Source organism: Haliotis rubra, unplaced genomic scaffold, assembly GCF_003918875.1.
Source record: "Haliotis rubra isolate DU_JTF1 unplaced genomic scaffold, ASM391887v1 Scf315, whole genome shotgun sequence".
NCBI lineage: Eukaryota > Metazoa > Mollusca > Gastropoda > Lepetellida > Haliotidae > Haliotis > Haliotis rubra.
Genome location: NW_025766986.1, coordinates 431,882 through 451,401, shown reverse-complemented (window position 1 = coordinate 451,401; position 19,520 = coordinate 431,882). Strand labels below are relative to the sequence as shown.

General features: G+C 39.5%; 1 protein-coding gene across 1 annotated transcript; it reads left to right on the top strand.

Annotated features, from left to right (window-relative positions):
- The first annotated feature begins 10,209 nt into the window (after positions 1-10,209).
- On the top strand, positions 10,210-14,860 carry LOC124283436. The gene is made up of 3 exons (XM_046719492.1): positions 10,210-10,471; positions 11,564-11,766; positions 12,157-14,860. Exons 1-3 carry the CDS (start codon positions 10,246-10,248, stop codon positions 14,446-14,448), a joined length of 2,721 nt encoding a protein of 906 aa, XP_046575448.1. The 5' UTR covers positions 10,210-10,245; the 3' UTR covers positions 14,449-14,860.
- The last annotated feature ends 4,660 nt before the right edge of the window (positions 14,861-19,520 follow it).

Below are 19,520 nucleotides of genomic sequence, written 5' to 3'. Positions count from 1 at the left end.
GTGGCGGTGTGTGGTCCTGTGCGTAGAGCTCAGGTCACAATCAGTTGAAGTTAAGCAACGTTGGTCGCGGACAGTCCTCTGATGGGTGACAGTGTTTGGCAGCTTGACTCCTGAAAGTTTCTAGGACTTCAGTCCTGCCCCACAACGAAGCACATGTGTGACATGTGGTCTCACCTTAGGCAAGTGAGTTTGTTCAAAATTGCCTCTGTCCACCCAGCAGTAAAATTGGGTACCTGGTATGATACGATGGTAGTCTGAATTTGAACCTTGAGTGCCTGACAGGCGACCGGTTGTATTCTCCACATGGAGTGTTCTGTACTCGTTGACCAGGGGTAATATGTCAGCGCTTTGAGCATGCAATGTGCATGGATAAACGCGCAATATAAATGGACTATTATTATTATTATAAATCAGCGTTTTGAATATATACCACTTAAAAGAAGTTAAAGCACATGCAATTCAGTCAAGTTAGTGTTGTGTATCTGTCACAACATAGCATGACCATTTAACTATATTAACATGAAAGAATTCTGTAACTTTTTGTGATGGGTACGGTATGTAAATATCCTGTAAGAACAATGTAAGAAAAAAGCCATATAATCTGTATGTATCAAGTTATGACTTATGTTATTGAGTGAAGAAATATTCCATGGTGATAACTGCAGCATACTAAATCAACCATATACATGCCATAAGGCTCAGTACATGCTGACAGACATAAATATTGGTGTGTGGACTTCTCCTTGGACGAAACCAACTAACTACACAACTGATGTGTCATGATACAACCGAACTGGTCTGGTTTATTTCAAACTTGACAGCTTATTTAATAACCACATATTATGGGGCGAATCAGAGGGACTCTTTGACTTCTGACTTACATGTATTATACCACTTCAAGGATGTTATTTCCTGAAGAGTTGTTTGATGATATGACGTCTATGTCGGAGGACTTGAGGACAGTTCATGTCTCCATGGAGATACACCTTTTTCTACCCCTGTCTCAGTCACTGCCAAAGATTAATTTCCAAAATGTTGACCAATATTTATACATGTACTACTAACAATCTGCCACTGTTGTCACAGTGATCACTGAATATAGGCTTCTACTAATATTATGGTTATAAGTCATTACATGTATATTTTCTATACTCTTTCTAATTTGTGTTAAAGTATACTTTGATCTGTCATCAATCTGGACCCTATCTGGAAACCTCACCTTGTGGCTGTCTGGTTGGGAATGTTATTATGTTGGTATGTACGAATGGGTGTTACCCCACTGAGAATGCTGCCATCCAGAGTAACAAGGTTTTATCCCATCATAAACCACAGTTTATGATTATTTAGGTTAAAGTATGGGATAAACGTTATCAGTGGGTGTAAGAAGAGGTTCGTCTAGATAGAGGGTGTGTGTGTGTGTGTGTGTGTGTAGATAGAGGTGTGTGTCTGTAGATAGAGGTGTGAGTGTGTGTAGATAGAGTGTGTGTGTGTGTGAAGATAGTGTGTGTGGTGGGGTAGTATGTGTGTAGATACCCTGTGTGGGGAAGGGGTAGAGTGATTGTGGGAGGTGGCAGGGGGGAGGGTGTATGTGGGTACTTTGGTGGGGTGGGAGGTAGGGTGGGGTATGTGTGGAAGGAGGGGAAGCATACTTGGGTGGGAGGGTTGGATGGGTTGGGGTGGGAGTATATAAACAACCAACAATTTTCTCTCTTAGTCCTTTAACCAGATGAATTTAGGGATGCTATGAAACATATGATGCAGTGAAAGCAAGGTATTCAAGTCTCCATTGTCGGCTGGCTTAACATGCATACAGATGCGTCCACTGTAAACAGGAAGGAAAGGTTTCTGTACAATGGTGTTTCACTGTAGCTGACAGATGCTAGGCGATTTTACTATTGAGACGTTTAGTGTTGATTTAGAATACTACTACATACATCGATTATGCAGTTAGTGTCAATTAAGGACTATTAACATGTTAATAGTTCCAGTATTTTGAAGAAAGATGTACGGCAGCTTGCTTTTGTTTTCTGATAGAATCAGTTTCATTTAAGAAAACAACCAATGTCAAAGTATTTTGTACTTGCTGGTTCTGTAACTGTGAGCGACATTTGATTGTGTCTCCCATATGAAATATATGGAATACATGATGTTTCTAAATATAGGTTGTTATCATTATTACACCCTGATGCGCTGCATAATGGCATTTTATAAGTCACTTGTTTTGTTATGAGTACAAGTTGTAGTTACTTTTTAAAAAGTAAATTATTGTTGACCCAGAGTCCAAAGGACCATCAAATATATACTACTCAGCTTTAGATAAGGAGACCAAGACCAGACCTAGTGGAAAGAATCTCAGAGAATTATTTTCCCAAAATGTGAATCTTTGCTGACATCAAGCTGAAAAATGTATTTCAGGAAAGCGTCGGATACTTTGAGTATGACAAGCGACATTATTATTCAGTCCTGAAATTAACTCAGAATTTGAAATCAAATGTTGATTAGTATGAACCTGTAGATCGAGACAAGCAAATTGTCATCATTATACACAACATGTACTTCCATGCGGCTCATGATTTATCTCAACAATTATGTTACATTTTCTTAAACCAGACATTGAATTAACAGTGTTTGACTTGAGAAGCTTTCACTGTTACATAGAAAATAAGTTTATGTGGTGCCATTTCAGAATAAATCATTTTCAGAAACTCAGAAATAAATGAACAAGAATAGTCAGCATATCTGTTTTCCTTTTAATGTCTGGAAAACGTTTGCACGGATTATGTTGAGTCTTTCAGTAGTTTTAGTTTGTATAGTATTGTCTTATTTAAACACACAATTAGTAGTATTAGAGAACATAGTATTTCCAGATTGTATGATAGCAAACTATTTATCTTCATGAGGCATTTACAAGTATCAGTATCAGTGAAGGCAATTTTCTATGCTTTTGTAACCCCTTTGATCTGTGTGATGGATTTCTGTATATTGTTTCCTGATTGGAAATATAGGACACATTGTTTTTCTTACACCCTTTCATCAGTAGTTTATATCTCTGCTCTCAGAACTATTCAGGTGTTACTGATATTGCTTTTGTGTGCTTCTCAAAGAGCTTTATGAAGCCCATTTCTGGTGTTCCCCGCTGTGATATTGCTGGAATATTGCTAAAAGCGGCGTAAGACTAAACTCACTCACTCACTCACTAAGAGCTTTAGCCTATGTACCACTGACATTGTAGTATCGCAAGGACTTAAGTGACCCCTGTGGAGATCCAGGTTAGAATTGGTCTTCAGCAACCCATGCTTGCCATGAATGGCGACTCTGTGGCTCAGTTTAATTCATGTCATCATGCCCCATGTAGAATGATGTTCGTGATATCAATGCCTGGATTGTCTGGTCCATACTTAATTATTTACAGACTAATTGACCTAGTATGTACTTGTTTGATTTAATAATTAAAGATTAAAAAGTTGAATTAACATATGAAACTACTGGCAAACAAGGATAAGTTGGAACGGCACAGAGAACACGTTTACGAGAAGTAGGTGGTGCATGGCAATGAGCAAACCCATTTGGTTTGTGAAAGGTAGAGCAGATGTAGGCTAGTGCATGTGCATTGCATGATGATGAAATTGATATACGCCTGGGGTCCCTTCGCTAACAATGGCAAGCACCAGTGGGCGGCACTCGTACATGCTAATACGGGTCAGTTGTCAGGCCAGTGCTCAACTTATCCTTGTTTGCCAGTATGTTAGCTTTAATAACATTAGGAAGTTCCAGCGTGTGAAGAAATACGTCAAAATTGTTTTTCAGCAACCCATGCTTGTCATAAGGGGTGACTTACACTATATCATGGTCAGGCTCGCTCACTTGGTTGACACATATCATTGTCTCCCAATCGTGTAGATCAGTGCTCTTGATGTTAATCACTAGATTGTCTGGTCCAGACTCACCACAATCATATAACTGGAATTTTGCTGACTGTGGCATTAAACAACAATAAACACGGAGGTTCCGACAAACATTAACTTAGTTAGGGGAGTACCCCTTTCAGTTATTCACATTCTATATTTAATCTCAAGTCAATACTGTGAAAATCTGACCTGATATGGAGTATGTATTACTTTCAAGTGGTCGAGTGACATGTGACTATTTCAGCCAATGAACCATGGCAGAAATCTTGGCATTACATTATGAATATAGTGGATATTATATGAGTGCCGATGTCATACTATGTTTACGACACGAGTACCTAAATGTTGGTATTTCCCGAGCGAGAGCAAGGGATACACGGATATTTAGGCACGAGTGTCGTAAACATAGTATGATATGGGCACGAATATAATATTCTGTAGTACCAAAGTCGTCAAATTAAGGAAAATAAACCCAAATCTACTTTCAAACATAGGCTGGCTACCCCGCCGTCGCTGCATGTAGAATGTAGCGTCACAGAAGAAACGTGACATCATAGCATTGTTTATGACGTCACGTCGACCATGACAAAGTCATATTTTACCCTAGGGCATCATATAAAGAATACGAACCCTGATATTTTCGCCCTCGTAGGTAATAAACTTGCTTATTTCACAGGTCACTGTGAGTGCTGTAGTTACAATGCTTACACCATGGTGAGGTCCACCTGATCACAGTTTGTCTTGAGACAGTATGGTTAGATCATTTTTGCATCTGTAAGTAGATGTTAGCACTTGAAAGATTTTTACTTCCATTATAATAAATGGCATTTTGAGATGTTCCTTGGTGCTAAACATGTTGTGTTGTGTAGATATGATGCTTACAGGTGTGGTGTGTTTGGTGAATTTTCTTGTTGCTAGATGATGAAGGTTTCAGATTTCTCGTTTCTTTTCTGATTTCTTGACTTTTGACATTTCAGATTTCTCATGTCTATCATTCCATGGTCTGTATTTCATCTGGAATTGAATGTTTAATCAGAGTAACTCTTTTGATTTTTTGACATTTTATAGCATAATATCTGATATTTTTTCAGGATATTGAAGTGTGAATTTTTGTTGCTATGACATCATTTACATCATTTAGAGAGTCAACATTCCAGAATAAGTTTCGGGCACTGTCGCCCACTAGCCAAGAAGTCAACCTAGAACTCCCCAGAACTAGTAGGAACCTAATAGGGCTGGCTGTAGAAATGGATTAGAGATCGATAATAGTTCATTAGATATCAATTCGTCATCGACAAATATTGGAGAAGTCATTTTGAGCAAAATTATATCAAAAAGTCAAAAGTCGATAAAAACAAATGAGCATATTGCATGTCCCTGGTGAGCAGTGACAAATGTATACAGTATTCTAAACATTATTTAGAAGCAGCCCATGTGTAAAGACATAACTTTGTGTTTTGTGTGTGTCAATTAAAAATTAATTTCCTCACAGTAGTTTAGGCAAGATAATATCGGTGACACAACTTTCATATCGATAATCATTTATGATTCTTTCCATTGATGATATTTCCAATTATTGACTATTTCAGCCAGTCCTAGTTCTGACACAATACCCCAAAGCATCCACATTGAGGTATCGAGAGTAGTATGGTCATGCCTCATTATACAGTGTAACATAGCAACCTTATTACCATGACAACACACACATCAATGGTTCAGTACCTAAAGTCAGTACCATCATAGTTCCAAGTCTTAGAAGAAAGTGTGATGTTCTTGAGACAGTGTTAGCTGCTTGCTGAACTTGTATGTATCTGTATGGAGGGGTTCGAACTTTAAGATCAAAACGTCCTACAACTGGAGCAAAAACAACCTTTTCCTGATTAAATATTGATATTGTCTTTAAATGATATTCAATGAAGTGTTGTAATGATTGATATACCACCCTGCTTGCTACTCTCACCTACAGCCAGTGATATGTTGTGTTGTAGTAGTATCGACTAGACTAAAAATGATATTCCTATCAGTTGTCAGTTATCAGTGATGCTCTTTATGCAAATTATGCAAATATTTATGTAATATCTGTAAGCTTGTTGCTTGAAAGAAAACTATCACATGATAATGCAATATAAATATTTATTTACTTTAATTGTATATATATTTGTAAGTAAAATGTATTTAAGTGAAATAAATTTCATAAGGACTTCCCCTTGTCTGTTTGATTATTGTCCCCCGCCGCAACGCGGAACGCGGAACGGGGGAATATGTTATTCAGCTGCGTCCGTACATCCCGATTCTTGTTAACGTGATATCTCATGAACTGTTGTACCCAATGTCTTCAAATTTGGTGACAGCCTACATTGAGGGATTACGCAGACACCAGTCGATTTGGGTGACCTTGACCTTATTTTCAAGGTCACCACGACACTTTGACCACTTTTCAAACGCTTGTTAACGCGATATCTCATGAAATGTTGTACCCAATGTCTTCAAATTTGGTGACAGCCTAAGTGTATACATTAGGGGATTACGCACACACCAGTCGATTTGGGTGACCTTAACCTTATTTTCAAGGTCACCACGACACGTTGACCACTTTTCAAACCCTTGTTAATGCGATATCTCATGAAATGTTGTACCCAATGTCTTCAAATTTGGTGACAGCCTAAATTGGGGGATTACGCAGACACCAGTCATTTCAGGCATTCTTTAGCAGCGGGGGACATTGCCATATCAGTGGCAAACACTTGTTGTATTAGATCTGAGCAGCAATCAAAGGTGACATTCGATTTTAGTCATGTCAAGGTAATATTGATTTTGTTTGTTGACAAAAATGTATATCTGTACATCCTCCAACTGGAATTAAAGTGATTGTCAACTCAACCACTAGCATTGGTGTGTGTGACTTTGACCCTTGAGGGTTTGGGGGGAAATAATCTTATGTGCATTTGTTTTCTGGTAGGTGATGGATTACAATGTCATGGGCATTATATGCATGCAAACATAGGTATGACCTCTGGTGTGACTAAAGGATAATACACAAGCAAGACGTGTGGTGTCACATGATGAGCTAGCAGTACAAGGGTACCTGGTAGGTGATGGATTACAATGTCATGGACATTATATGCATGCAAACATAGGTATGACCTCTGGTGTGACTAAAGGATAATACACAAGCAAGACGTGTGGTGTCTCATGAGGAGCTAGCTATGATATAATGAGCAGTTATTTACAGCAGTACAAGGGTACCCGGTAGGTAACGGATCATCATGCCTGGGATATACTAAAGGGCACACATGGAACTCGTTATCACATCAATAATGGAACCTGTATTAAATGTACTTTTGCACAAGAAATACATGGCAATGTATCCCCTGAGGAAAGAACTTGTAAGAGTTTTACCCATCTCAGTGCAAAGAATAGGGTCAAACATCTGCTTGTTATCTAACCCATGATATGATATGAAAAAAAGATTGGTGGCTTGGTTTAAAGGTGTGTCATCTACCGTGGTCACAATATCAATCACTGGATTGTCTAGTCAAGACTATTACACTCAAAGCACAGGGTGCCGCGTCAAACAATTAAACAATAAAACAACAAACAAAAAGTAAATGGATAAACAAAATTGTACCTGATACAACACGCTGCGCATGTGCTGTGAGACGAAAGTCACTGGCTACATCCGTTTGTCTCTAAATGAGAACGATGAATTGCAAAATAATTCAAAATCGGGAATGTCTAAATAATATGCCAATTCTGTACAAGGCAACTGTACTAAACAGTATCTGCTGTTTGTTATTTTCATACCCATCACTGGAAAAAGGTGTGAACAAGTTGACAATCTTTATCGATGGGGGCACAACTCTTGGAGGAACAGCAAAATATATTACCATCAAAAGTTTAGACTCACTTAAAGCACCAGTCTAAGTAAACTTAGGCTCAGTATTATTCGTTACACTGCTATACTCAGTAACGAATAATACTGAGCCTAAGTTTACTTAGAATGTTAAAGCACTCACTATATGTTATATATATGTAATGTATGGTTACATCGAAGGTGAATTTCTCCACTAACTTGGGGGAACCAACTGCAAACCTTATGCAGATGAATTGCACGAGGATCATGCATCAAATTGCTGTAAAGCATGTGCAAATATCATGCATGTAAAGTTTTGTTACGAATTCGTCAATTTTCACTGAGTTTCATCATTTATTGAACTCATGACAATAATCTTTTCAACGTTACAAATGTGTTTTACAATACATCAGTTCAAGTGTAAAAAATACCTTTAAACAGTATGGAAAGTTTTGCAAAAGTTATTTTAGAACAGTTGACTTAAGTAAATGGCTACATTTACACTAGTGAGTCTAAACTTTTGATGGAGAGTATACGTACTGCACGTGTTACAGAGTCACTTATGTGAAATAGTTGATTTTGAAGGTGTATGATTTCTTTCAGCGTGAAGCAGATAGAGGAAAGATATTTCATGCCATTAATAAATACTTGCATACTTTTAAAGCTCTTGCTGTGTCTCCTAACAATGAGGACATACAGTGGGGAGTATATCAAAACCATCAAGGCTTGGTAAATTTGGGCCAAGTTTTGTAAAAGTCAGACGTGCAATTGCTAAACTGTATTCAGAAAATGAGTACTTGACAGTAAGATTCTTGAAGAAATACATTGAAACCGAACATGATGTATTATTGTTACAAATGCAAGCCACGGCAACGTTTTGATACACTTGAACAGAGAAATAGAAACAACAAGATAGGTGGTAAAACTTGGGCGGTGTGACGTGAACGATCTCACATCGTTCTTCTCCGAAAGCATTATCTTCGTACCATCAAGCAGAAATGGATACGAGCCTTGGGCAAAGCGTCCCAGGCACTACTATATTCGTAAGCCAACAAAAAAACTACACTAAACGCCAAAAGAAACGTTACCGTCCTTCCTTATGACGGAGGTACCTATCTTCAGCTGGCGTTGTGATGCGTGGACGTCCCCTTCTTGGTCTGTCTACGGTGACCCCAGTCTGTCTGAAGCCCTAAATAAGTCTTATAACCGTGATACGGTGGCATCCGAGGGCGTTGGCAACAGCATTGTATGTCGACCCCATCTGCACCATCCCAATGGTTCTTTCTCTCCCTTCAGCTGTTAATCGTGGCATATTTCTCGTACTTGTGTATCAGATCATGTATTCTAGGCTATCTGTATACCCTATAGAATCATTCCACATGGGAAATGGATGTAAATACTGCTTGAATATTGCTGCGTTTTGGCGATTGATATTGCGATGTGTAAACAGAAAATGGAAAAGTGTTACTTTGCAAACAAAAATGTTAACAAAGATAATATTAGATGTTCCTAAACATTTTTTCACAATATCAAAGACACGTTTTACTTGTTTTCACTAATGCAAATCAGCAGAAAATGTTTTAAAGGCTGAAATCATAGGAATGATTATTTTACAATTTTACACAATCTACAACAGTTGTTTTTGTTTTAATGTTTGAAAAATGGTGACTTTTAATGGCTTATCATTGTCCCAAAGCAGAATTTTATTTGAACCTTTCTGTTCGACATCAAAATCACTATTATTGGGTTATTTCGGCATGGACGAATATAGGACAATTTATGTCTTCTGAAAAAGATGCATTTCACCTAAATATGAATGCATTTGAGAATTTTGTTTCGTTTTTTGAATAAAGCTGTGTTGTTAAGCTTTCTTGTAAACTAAAACATTCAAACATATCTTTGATATTTTTTTCAGTAATTCATAATGGAGTCCGATCCATGAACGACAATGTGTTTCTGGAGTGAGTGAACTATAAATTAGCCTCAGTACTATTCGTTACACTGCTATACTGAGTCGCAGTGTAACGAATAATACTGAGACTAAGTTTACTTTGACTGGTGTATATGGTTGACAATTACGTCAAAGGTCAAGGTCAAACCGTTTTACGACCTCCCCTTACAACTGCAATCTGAACCCCTCCACTCGATGTATTTTATTTGCAAGATCAGTATTCGAGCACTTCATAACCCAAGTTTCTGGCCATATGACATTCATAACCGACTGTGGGGCAGGTCCTCATTAAATTGTAACGAGTGTTTATTATTAAAATATTATTCTAGGTAACATATTTCTGTGGCATGAATCTTGAAACGTCGATTCTTTTTTCGCCATGTGCACAAATCCAATACTGTGACGTCACAAGCAGATATCATATCTTGACGTCACAATAGAAAGGCGTCATAAGTTTAACAAGGGCCTGACGTCATAGACAGTCACAATCAGTAAAGATTCCGGTAGGATTACACCATGACGTGACGCGAACCATGAATAACCACAAACTTTTCTACGGCAGGGCCCGGACCGTGTTCGGGTGCCGGGTGAAGCGGGTGTGGTTCCAGCTCAATCCGTTCCTCGAACGAACCAAAGTCAAGGACGACGAACATGGCGTCTATCAACCAAGTAGCAAGTTTGTCCTCCCCCTGCAGTCCATTGTCCTCTGTGAGGACATGAACTCAGATGCTGATCCAGGATGGCAGGAAATCTCCGCAGGTAGGAGTCAATAAATGAAAGTATAGAATGAAGTATACACAATTATAGAACGGTGTACGCAGGCCTTCTCGTCGAACGTAAGCGGCGACAACTTGCTCACGTTGTGGTCTAGCATTGCCATCTAGCAGTTTAAAGTTTAGGTCAAACACTGCATTGCAACTGTACCTATTTGACAGTACTTGTCCAACAGTTGACGAGTTGAGGAAATTACACTTTACAGTTGCCAAATATTTCAGGCAACTAGGGCTATTGACATCCACAACACCTTACACCTCCACCCCTGACCCATCTCTATCGTACCCACAATTACCCATCTTCATGGGATACTGTATCAAAGGCCTTTTGGGTATTTCTCTATCTGTATCTATGATTGTGAGTTCCACTATGGGCGCGCACACCTTCATGCCAAGGTGCACACGTTGTGTACATGCAGGATTTGAAATTTCATTGTGAGCAGATGCGTTCAGATTAGACTAACAACTAGTTTCTGAAATGAACATATTTTACTGGAAAAAAATTCATATTAAAAAAATATATATATATATAATGAACAGAAGCCCTGAGACTTTCTTCATTTTCAGAAGCTGAGGAAATCTAGACTTGCCACATTTTCTAGACTTGCGTGGGCTTTCTTGGATATATTTGCTTCAGGGTCTGTATGACAGACTACGTTCAGATGTAAATCCACGGTATCGTAAATGTACACCTCAGCATCAGCTACATTTGAAATCACTAGGCTTTTGCCCCTGTATGCTCATGTAGAACATGCCAGTGAAGAACACATTGATTCTATATTCAGAGTTGTCTCTATGGGTATTTATCCAATACGACACACAATCACTTTTGTATCAACACATGTATGATGACGATTATTTAAGTGAATAATACTTTATGTACGACATGCCATCACTCATTGCATACTCTTTCAATCAATTTATATAAATCTGCCTAGATACAATATGCGGCTTCATTCATAATAGGCTTCTCAAATACCACATATGGCCGACCACTTGACATTGAGGATGGCCTTATATGGCACTAACTACATTTTGTGAATATTCCACATTATATGACGCATAACACCTCTTCCAGCCTCGTTCTGGGACTACCTGTACTCCAACTCGTGGGGTGAGGAGTGTTCGCTGAGGGTGATGGATGGTGAGCTGCTGGAACTGTTGCTGACCACGCTGTTCGCCATGGATCGGGACCAGGAGGTGGCCAGCCACAACACCTTCGCCTATACCACCAACACACGTGTCAACCATGCCTACTTCAAGTCTGCAGAAGCAAAGAAGGTGAGATTGCGAACGCAAATTAAGAGAAACACTTTTCAAGGATAGACAACGTCTTCATCATACCAGGTTCTAAAATATCACTTAAAGAAGGTGAAACGCAGATTGTCTAATCCATACAGTTTGGACAGCGTGTGGTCTCTACTGGAACAAAAGTTTTATGCTTACCCACTCAAAATACAATTTGGATCGTTCAGTGAACCACTCCCCGAAACAATTCGACCACTCGCACATAGCGTTCTTAACGCTGCAACCAGCATAATTTTATGCGTATTTCAAAGTGTGTCATACCCTTCTGTGCAAAATGAGTGAATATTGTCTGACTTCGCTTTGCATTATTTTATCAATATCACGACAGGGTGAACCACAAATGGGTATGTTTTGATTTTTCAGAAAGAGCATTTCATAAATGAGACCCTACTGATAGATTTCACCTACTACGGTAGACGCACACGCCCAATGGAGATGGACTTTTCTGGCAGTACCGTCTACCCATTCAGTCTGACATCTTCTCGGGGACTATCCTCTTCAGACTACACCTCCACAAGCTTAGAGAGCTCAGAAGGAACGCCATATAAGTCTCCCGAACGACCTCCGATTCCTGTTCAAAACACTTTGGAAAGTTCTGAAACCAGCCCTCTTCTGTTTTCTGTACGTCAGCCTAAGTCTGTGAAAGTCGATACAGTGAATATTAAGCTCGTTGATAGTGGTCTTCTTGGAATCAAAGGACCAGTAAGAGCTATTCCTGTTACTGCTTTGGTCAATACGTCACCCTTTGATAGCAGCGGATCTACCATGATAAAGTCATTCATAAAAGAAAGTTCGCTTCTGTTAGCAAAGAAAAAGACAAGTCATCATCAAGCGAAAGGTGGAACATCTGATCAAGACCGTAACTCTCCCATACTTGGTAATCAGCGTGCCAGGAGACAGTCAAAGATGCCCACTGTGTTTGAAACAAGGAACCGGCGTCAACAAACACCAACAGTCGAGTCGCCAACAGCAGCACCTGGATCTCAACGCTCAGAATCCACAACGGATAACACAGAAAGTTCCGAAACCGGACTCCGCCTCTTGGAATTCAACCTGGCTAAGCTTCCATGCTCAGAAAGGACAAAGGCAGGCCTTGAAAACTGGAAGTTGGATAAGTATGCTTATATCAGAAGTCCCCCAGGGAATGAATACTTTCTCCAAGACAATGATACAGCTAATGAAAACATCTCAGCCAGGGAGAAGCTTCTTAAGAACAGGAACAGGATGAATGCGAGAAGGGAGGAAGAACGTAAGGAGGAGCAGGCGAGGATGAAGTTCTTCGAGAAGAAGTCTCCAAAACCACTGAAGTATGAGGAGGAAGTCAAACCAGAAAAGCCTCTTCTACGATGTTTCAGTCATGCGCCATCGTTTTGTACATTTCTCCAGTGGTTGGAAGGCGACAATAAGTTTGATCCGAGATTCAAGAAGGGGAAACAGAGGAAAAAGAAACTGATGAAGAAATACAAGTTAAAATCGAGTGAAATTCAGCTGGACGCCAGCACTAAATCGTCTCGATCAAGTGTTTCTCGATCAAGTGTTTCCCGATCAATAGGCGGTACTGGATCACCAACTATGGATGATATCCATGGCATTACGAAGCCGGTTGTGAATCGTAGAAATGGGGCAGATTTCATTCGCTTTGCTGAGGAAGCAGGAGGTGTGACGGACAGTCCAGCTGTCAAAAACACTCTCCTGGCTAGAGAGTGTATTGACACACATGAAGCAGAGGAGGAGGTGTTCCCTTTAGGGGGACATATATCACGACCACCTCGACAAAAGAGAATGTCGTTCAGTGCAGAACCAAATAACGGCCCATCCGAAGGAAACAGTGACTTCCATGCGAGGCAGTCAGATAAGAGACGAAAGTCATTAGATGTCAAAGATGGCCCTAGAAGCTCGTCTCGTTCATCACTAGCAAGCCCTGGCCAGAAATCTAACTCCCTTTCTAGTAAGGAGTCGTCTTCTCGGATAAAATCATCTACCTCCTCACAGAAACTTTCCAGAGCTAGTTCGGGATCAAAATCAGGAGGATCTCTCTTCAAGAAGAATGATCTAAGGTCACCTGGGAGAGACACAGACCTGGAGACAGAATCTGCGGATACAGAATCAGATGAGGAATCGGAACTGGAAGACTCGTTGTTCGATACGAACAAACTCAATAAGCGGTACAGCTTTGAGAAACTGAGAGGCAAAAACTACCACAAGAAGAAACCTGCATTTTTCGACATCTTGAAGAAGTACTACCGTGTCCAGAAAGCCATGAATATGCTCAGGGGGCCATCCAAGATGTCTTCTGTAATTAGCAACGCTAGTAAGACTACGACAGCTAAAGCCAAGCCTAGCAGAAACAAACCCGTTGCAGGACTCCTTCGTCGACTCACGAGACCAGTCAAGCCAAAGAGGGACATTGTCTTGGGGAAAATAAAAACATTTAAATTCCAGCAATTCAATAACCATCAACTCAAGATACCAGATGTAGAAGTTCCAGATTTTTCCGAGTATCCTATGAATGACTTCGTCGCTAACCTTGTCAAGGCCCTGGATGACTTTGTGGTCCGCAAAGAGAATGTTATTTCCAGCTACGGCATGGAGACAATCACCACAGTCACATTTACTCGACCTCAAGTCTTCACGAAAATGCTGCATATTGGATAAACTGTTCCAAGACCTTAACGTCTCTATGTTGAACACATCAGTCTGATGATGTCGCTTTCCCTTCAATATTATCCAACAGGTTGGCTCATTTCTGATTTAATTGTGATGTTTATAGTCTGATTTGCTTCTTTTTGTAATATATTTGTGGTCTATATCTGACTACGTCAGTCACTAACGCTCTCAATGACCTCATGCAGTTAATGACGACATGGTTCATTATGATTTCAAATGGTGTTTCGAGTGTTTTGCAATGTAATCTTCTTTGGTCAGCTGTTCTGGAAATTTGATTGGTCAAAAACTGTATTTAATGTCGTTATGAATATGGCCGTACCACTTATGTGTGCATATATAGGCATCAATTTAACCCCCATCACTACCCAAAGTAGGTAATAAATCTACTGTTTAAACAGAATAATTGCTTGTTGTTTTTCCGGTGCCTCTGCGGACTAATTAAAAATAGTAGAAGGCAAAGTCATCAATATCCCCCGCAATGGCAAAATACAATTCATGAATATGTCAGTTAGTTATGATTATGGCAAATGGTTTGGCGTGTATGTAGCAATGGGTGAGTGAGTAAGTTACGTTTTATGACACACTTAGCAATATTCCAGCAAAAGGGTAGCGGTCTGTAAATGATAGAATCTGGACCAGATAATCCAGTGATCAACAGCATGAGCATCGATCTACACAATTGGGATGCAATGATTATGTGTCAACCAAGTCAGTGACTATATTGCGAAATGGAAGGAGAGTATTGAAAGGTTTTAAAGTTCTGTTCCGGAAAAGAGCACTACCACCAATTTCAGACAAAGTCAAACATGTTGCCATGGAAACGCGAAAAAAATATTAGAATCAGAAATCAAAACTACCAAAAGGCACCAGTTCACCACCAGACCTATCTATGTGCCAAGTTTGGTGAAAATATATTGAACGGTTTTTTAAAGTTCTGCTCCAGAAAAGACAAAAATGTGCACCTCCTGCTGATGGCCTCACTTTCGTTTCGATAACATTTAACATGCTCTGATGTCATCATCGCTTTTCCGGTCCCATGTGACGTTGGTCTTGTGCAATATTTCGCTTAAGCATGAGTAACCCACTCCGACACATTATAGTGACTCCGAGCCGACCAGTCCTTGTTGTACCCATTAATACCGAGCTCCAGGCAGGGACCAACAAGTACCACATTTTAACGTCTTTTGTTATGACGCGACCCGGGATCGAACCCGCCACCTTCCGTTCTCCGGGCGATCGCTTAAACCACTACACCACGGAGGCGGTCTTGATGAATGGAACAAAGGCTGCTTTACCATGTAAATATTTGTATGATGAAGTATTTCAAAGTCCTGATGGAACTCAGTAGCCTGTTGGAGGATCTGCAGTTTCGCTCAAAGCTGGGGATTTAATGTGTTTGTCTCAGAGTGGAGGAAATGCCGATGAGTGAGTTTGGGCAAATAACTTCCGGTAAGGACATGAACCAGTCTTGTCAGAGCATGATTGAGAAAACATTGACAGGGGAGACAAATTTTGACATTTTGGGAACGTACGTGGAATTTCAACGCCTTTCAGACAAAAATAACTCCTCGAGGCGGTATAGAGCTAGGCGAGTATAGCAGCCAGTGCTGATTGGTTGGAAGCCTTCAGATGTGAAATGTCACAAAACTTATCCTTAATTAGATGGATAAAGAAGTCAGCGATCCTTTTGAACAGCACGTGCAGCATGAGTTGCATGAAAAACATGGAGAACACCGTACCATCTCCAAGATCAGGTTGCGTTTTTGAGACCATTTCCTGGGTTCCATTCTGAGTTTGGGAAGGAATGTCTTTGCTCAGGTAAAGTTGGAGATGTTGTCAACAATATATACTGGCCACATAAAGAAACTTTGCACACAGAAAATATAAATATAGGCCCACAACGTCTTTATACATAAATACAGGTGTCAACATAGCAAGTATTGGAGACTATCAAACGCTCATGCACGTGCCAGGCGACGTGACGTCATTGATGGTGGCCTATGGACTTGCATTGTGTTATTGCATGTGCAGTCTGTGCAGCTGCACACAACATGTGAAACTCAGAAATTGCTGTCACTGTCGAAAGCTTGATCTTTGGTCATTGAAACGTTCACAAATTCACATGAGAAGTCACATGCACACCATGCCAAGATTAACATCTGCTCAACGTCAAGAAGTCATCGGAATGGCATGAGCCAACAACAGGTGGCAGCACATTTCCAATGTCATCGTGACACGATGTCTGCATAGGACACACTGGTAGGGAACTTGGTTACAGTGAGAGTGGAGTCTTTGTGATTTTTGCGACAGAAACTTTAGGATTTGTGACAGAGTCTCTGTGATTTTAGCAACTGCAAGGCGAGGGTAAGGTGCAATAAATGCCCTGTAGACGTCCAAAATCAACTTTATAAGGGAATTATTTTCACGTTTACCTGAATGCTTTGTTTGTTCAGGAAGGAATATAGTTATATTACTCTGAAAACCTTTGATAATCTTGTAAAGTTATAAAATTGTTCATATTTTCATACTTTTTTATAATGAATTGATATATTTAAAAAAATGATTGAATAAATTATTGTAGCATGCAAAGTCAGCATTCTGATTGGGTTTATCTCCCACTATAAAGAAGCTTGTGGTGTTTTATCAGCTAAAAGAAGACACATATCTAAAATACTGAATTGATCAAATGTGACAGAAAATTTGTGATTATGAAATTGATGTAACGGAAAATTCATTCATGGTCACAGATAATTCGCAATCACAAAAATGGAATTGACGGGACACAATTTCTAAAAGTTTGTTCATGAATCGGAATTGGACGTTTCTGTTAATGTATCAGTGGTGTCTAAAGATCATATGAATGTTTGAAGCTATAATTCGAGGTGATTTAAACTGAATATAAAATGTTCCCATTTCGTCTTAACTGTTCCATGTGAGGGCAATGTTGACTAGAACATCATAAGTGGTCAAGTATAATGTGGTGATATTTGTCCCATGCTTTTAATTCCACCATGAAGTGTATAACTTTTGCGTGAATTACTTATAATAAAATTGTGCAGAATAAGTTCACTTTGGTTGAAAATCTCCTGGCATACACATTACTGTAAGGCGGACCTGTCATATCTTCCTTTTTCGCATAGTTTTCTCTATCGTTAGATTTACTTAAATATTCCGGAAATATATAGTTCAGTAAAAAGCAATCTAATGAGTCCACTTTTGGGATTAACATAGCCATGAATCAGCCACATGTTGGCCGGGGTTTTGGATGTATTTCATACAGAGTTATTCCTCAAGCCTGTAGTATTTATTCACTTTACATTCTGAAGTAATGATTTATGATTGACACTTTAGGTACTCATTGAACAAAAATCTTAAAAAAATGTGTAGACTCACAATCATCATGAAAACCATCATGAACATTGACGAAATTGTCTTCTGAAAATAATTTCTTGTGACTTGTTCATGTGGGTGTCTTGAAATTACCTGATGCACACCATTTATTGGCCAAGTAAATGGTTATACACAACAGAACAACTTACTGCCTTATCCTGAATGAACACAAAATGATAGGAATTTTCTGTTACCAGCATCTTTCAATCTCAAATATCAGTGTTAAAGACTCTGTGACATTTCTAAAATATTATTTTAGTGAAATTGATGTTAAAATATTGATATATATGACACAATTTCATGTGGAAGACTTGACATAATTCGTTGTGAATATTTTGGTCTTCGAGGGTTGTTAATCTTAATGTTTTACTCAGTTTTATTATCAAAATGACTTTCATTGCAAATTATGATAAAAATTATATCCATGCTATTGCTAGATTTATTCAAGTAAATTATACAGTTGCAAGGTGATATTATGTGTTGATTAGGAAAATTATAGTGTTTAATACCACAAACTAAAGCTATAATTACCATTTTGTCTTATTATAACACATATCATTGCAAAGACTCTGTCACAAATCACAAAGACTCTGTCACAAGACACAAAGTTTCTGTCCCAAAAATCACAAAGACTCCACTCTCATTGTAACCAAGTTCCCTACCAGTGGGTCAGGCGTTATGGAAACAGTAATGACGTCGCCGACCACCCACGTTCTGGGCGTCCCCGACGTAACGACGCCAAGACAGGACAGATGGATTCGGGTGACTCCTCTCAGACACAGGTTCCAGACGGCAGTGACCACGTACCAGACCATTCCCCAGGCCTTCAATGCTCATTTGGTAGCCTCTATGCGTCGTTGATGCACTGCTGTGCTTTGCGCACAGGGTGGTCATACCCGTTATTGACTTTGTGACTTCGTCGTGTGACCCCCTACTCGATTTTGAACTTATGACGTCATCATTACGGATGTTGTTTATGTTCTTTTGATATTTTGTTGTGGTCCGATACCTTTTACTATGACCCATGTAATGTATTTGGCCTCTGTTTAGGCCGTTTCTGTGCATGTTTGTTTTACATTTGAGAAACTGGAATTATAAAGTTACATAGTGAGTATGGTTTTACGCTGCTTTTTTGCAATATTCCAGCAATATCACGCAGGGGACACCAGAAATGGGCTTCACACATTGTACCCACGTGAGGAATCGAATCCAGGTCTTCCGCGTGACAAGTCAACGTTTTAAACACTAGGCTACCCCACGGCCCCTCAAAGTTACATAGACGTTTCCAATCAGTAGTTCAGGGGCTCCTTTCATGAAGCAACCTTTACTACCGTTAACCTTAACTCCCATTCTTTAACATTGCACTAAGGTTACCTTGTGTCTTATGATTGATTACCTTAGTGCTTTGTGAAAGATTCCCTGGACATATGAAGCCAAACATATGCTCAGCACTTAACAAAGTGCCTATTGGTGTCCTGTCAAGTACTGCCAACACACCCAAACCTTATTTTGAATAAAGCAAACCTGTTTACTGACTGACTGACTGAGTTTGGTTTTACGCCGCTTTTAGCAATATTCCAGCAAATCATGGGCTTCACACATTGTGAACCTGGAAGTGATGAGCCAACACTTTAATTAGGCTGCCCCCAAACCTGTTTACATTCTTTTAT

Coding starts and splice junctions, on each gene's coding strand:
- LOC124283436 (XM_046719492.1), top strand. CDS start 10,246: ATGAATAACCACAAACTTTTCTACGGCAGGGCCCGGACCGTGTTCGGG. Junction 10,472..11,563: donor ATGGCAGGAAATCTCCGCAG/GTAGGAGTCAAT, acceptor CACCTCTTCCAG/CCTCGTTCTGGGACTACCTG. Junction 11,767..12,156: donor AGTCTGCAGAAGCAAAGAAG/GTGAGATTGCGA, acceptor TTGATTTTTCAG/AAAGAGCATTTCATAAATGA.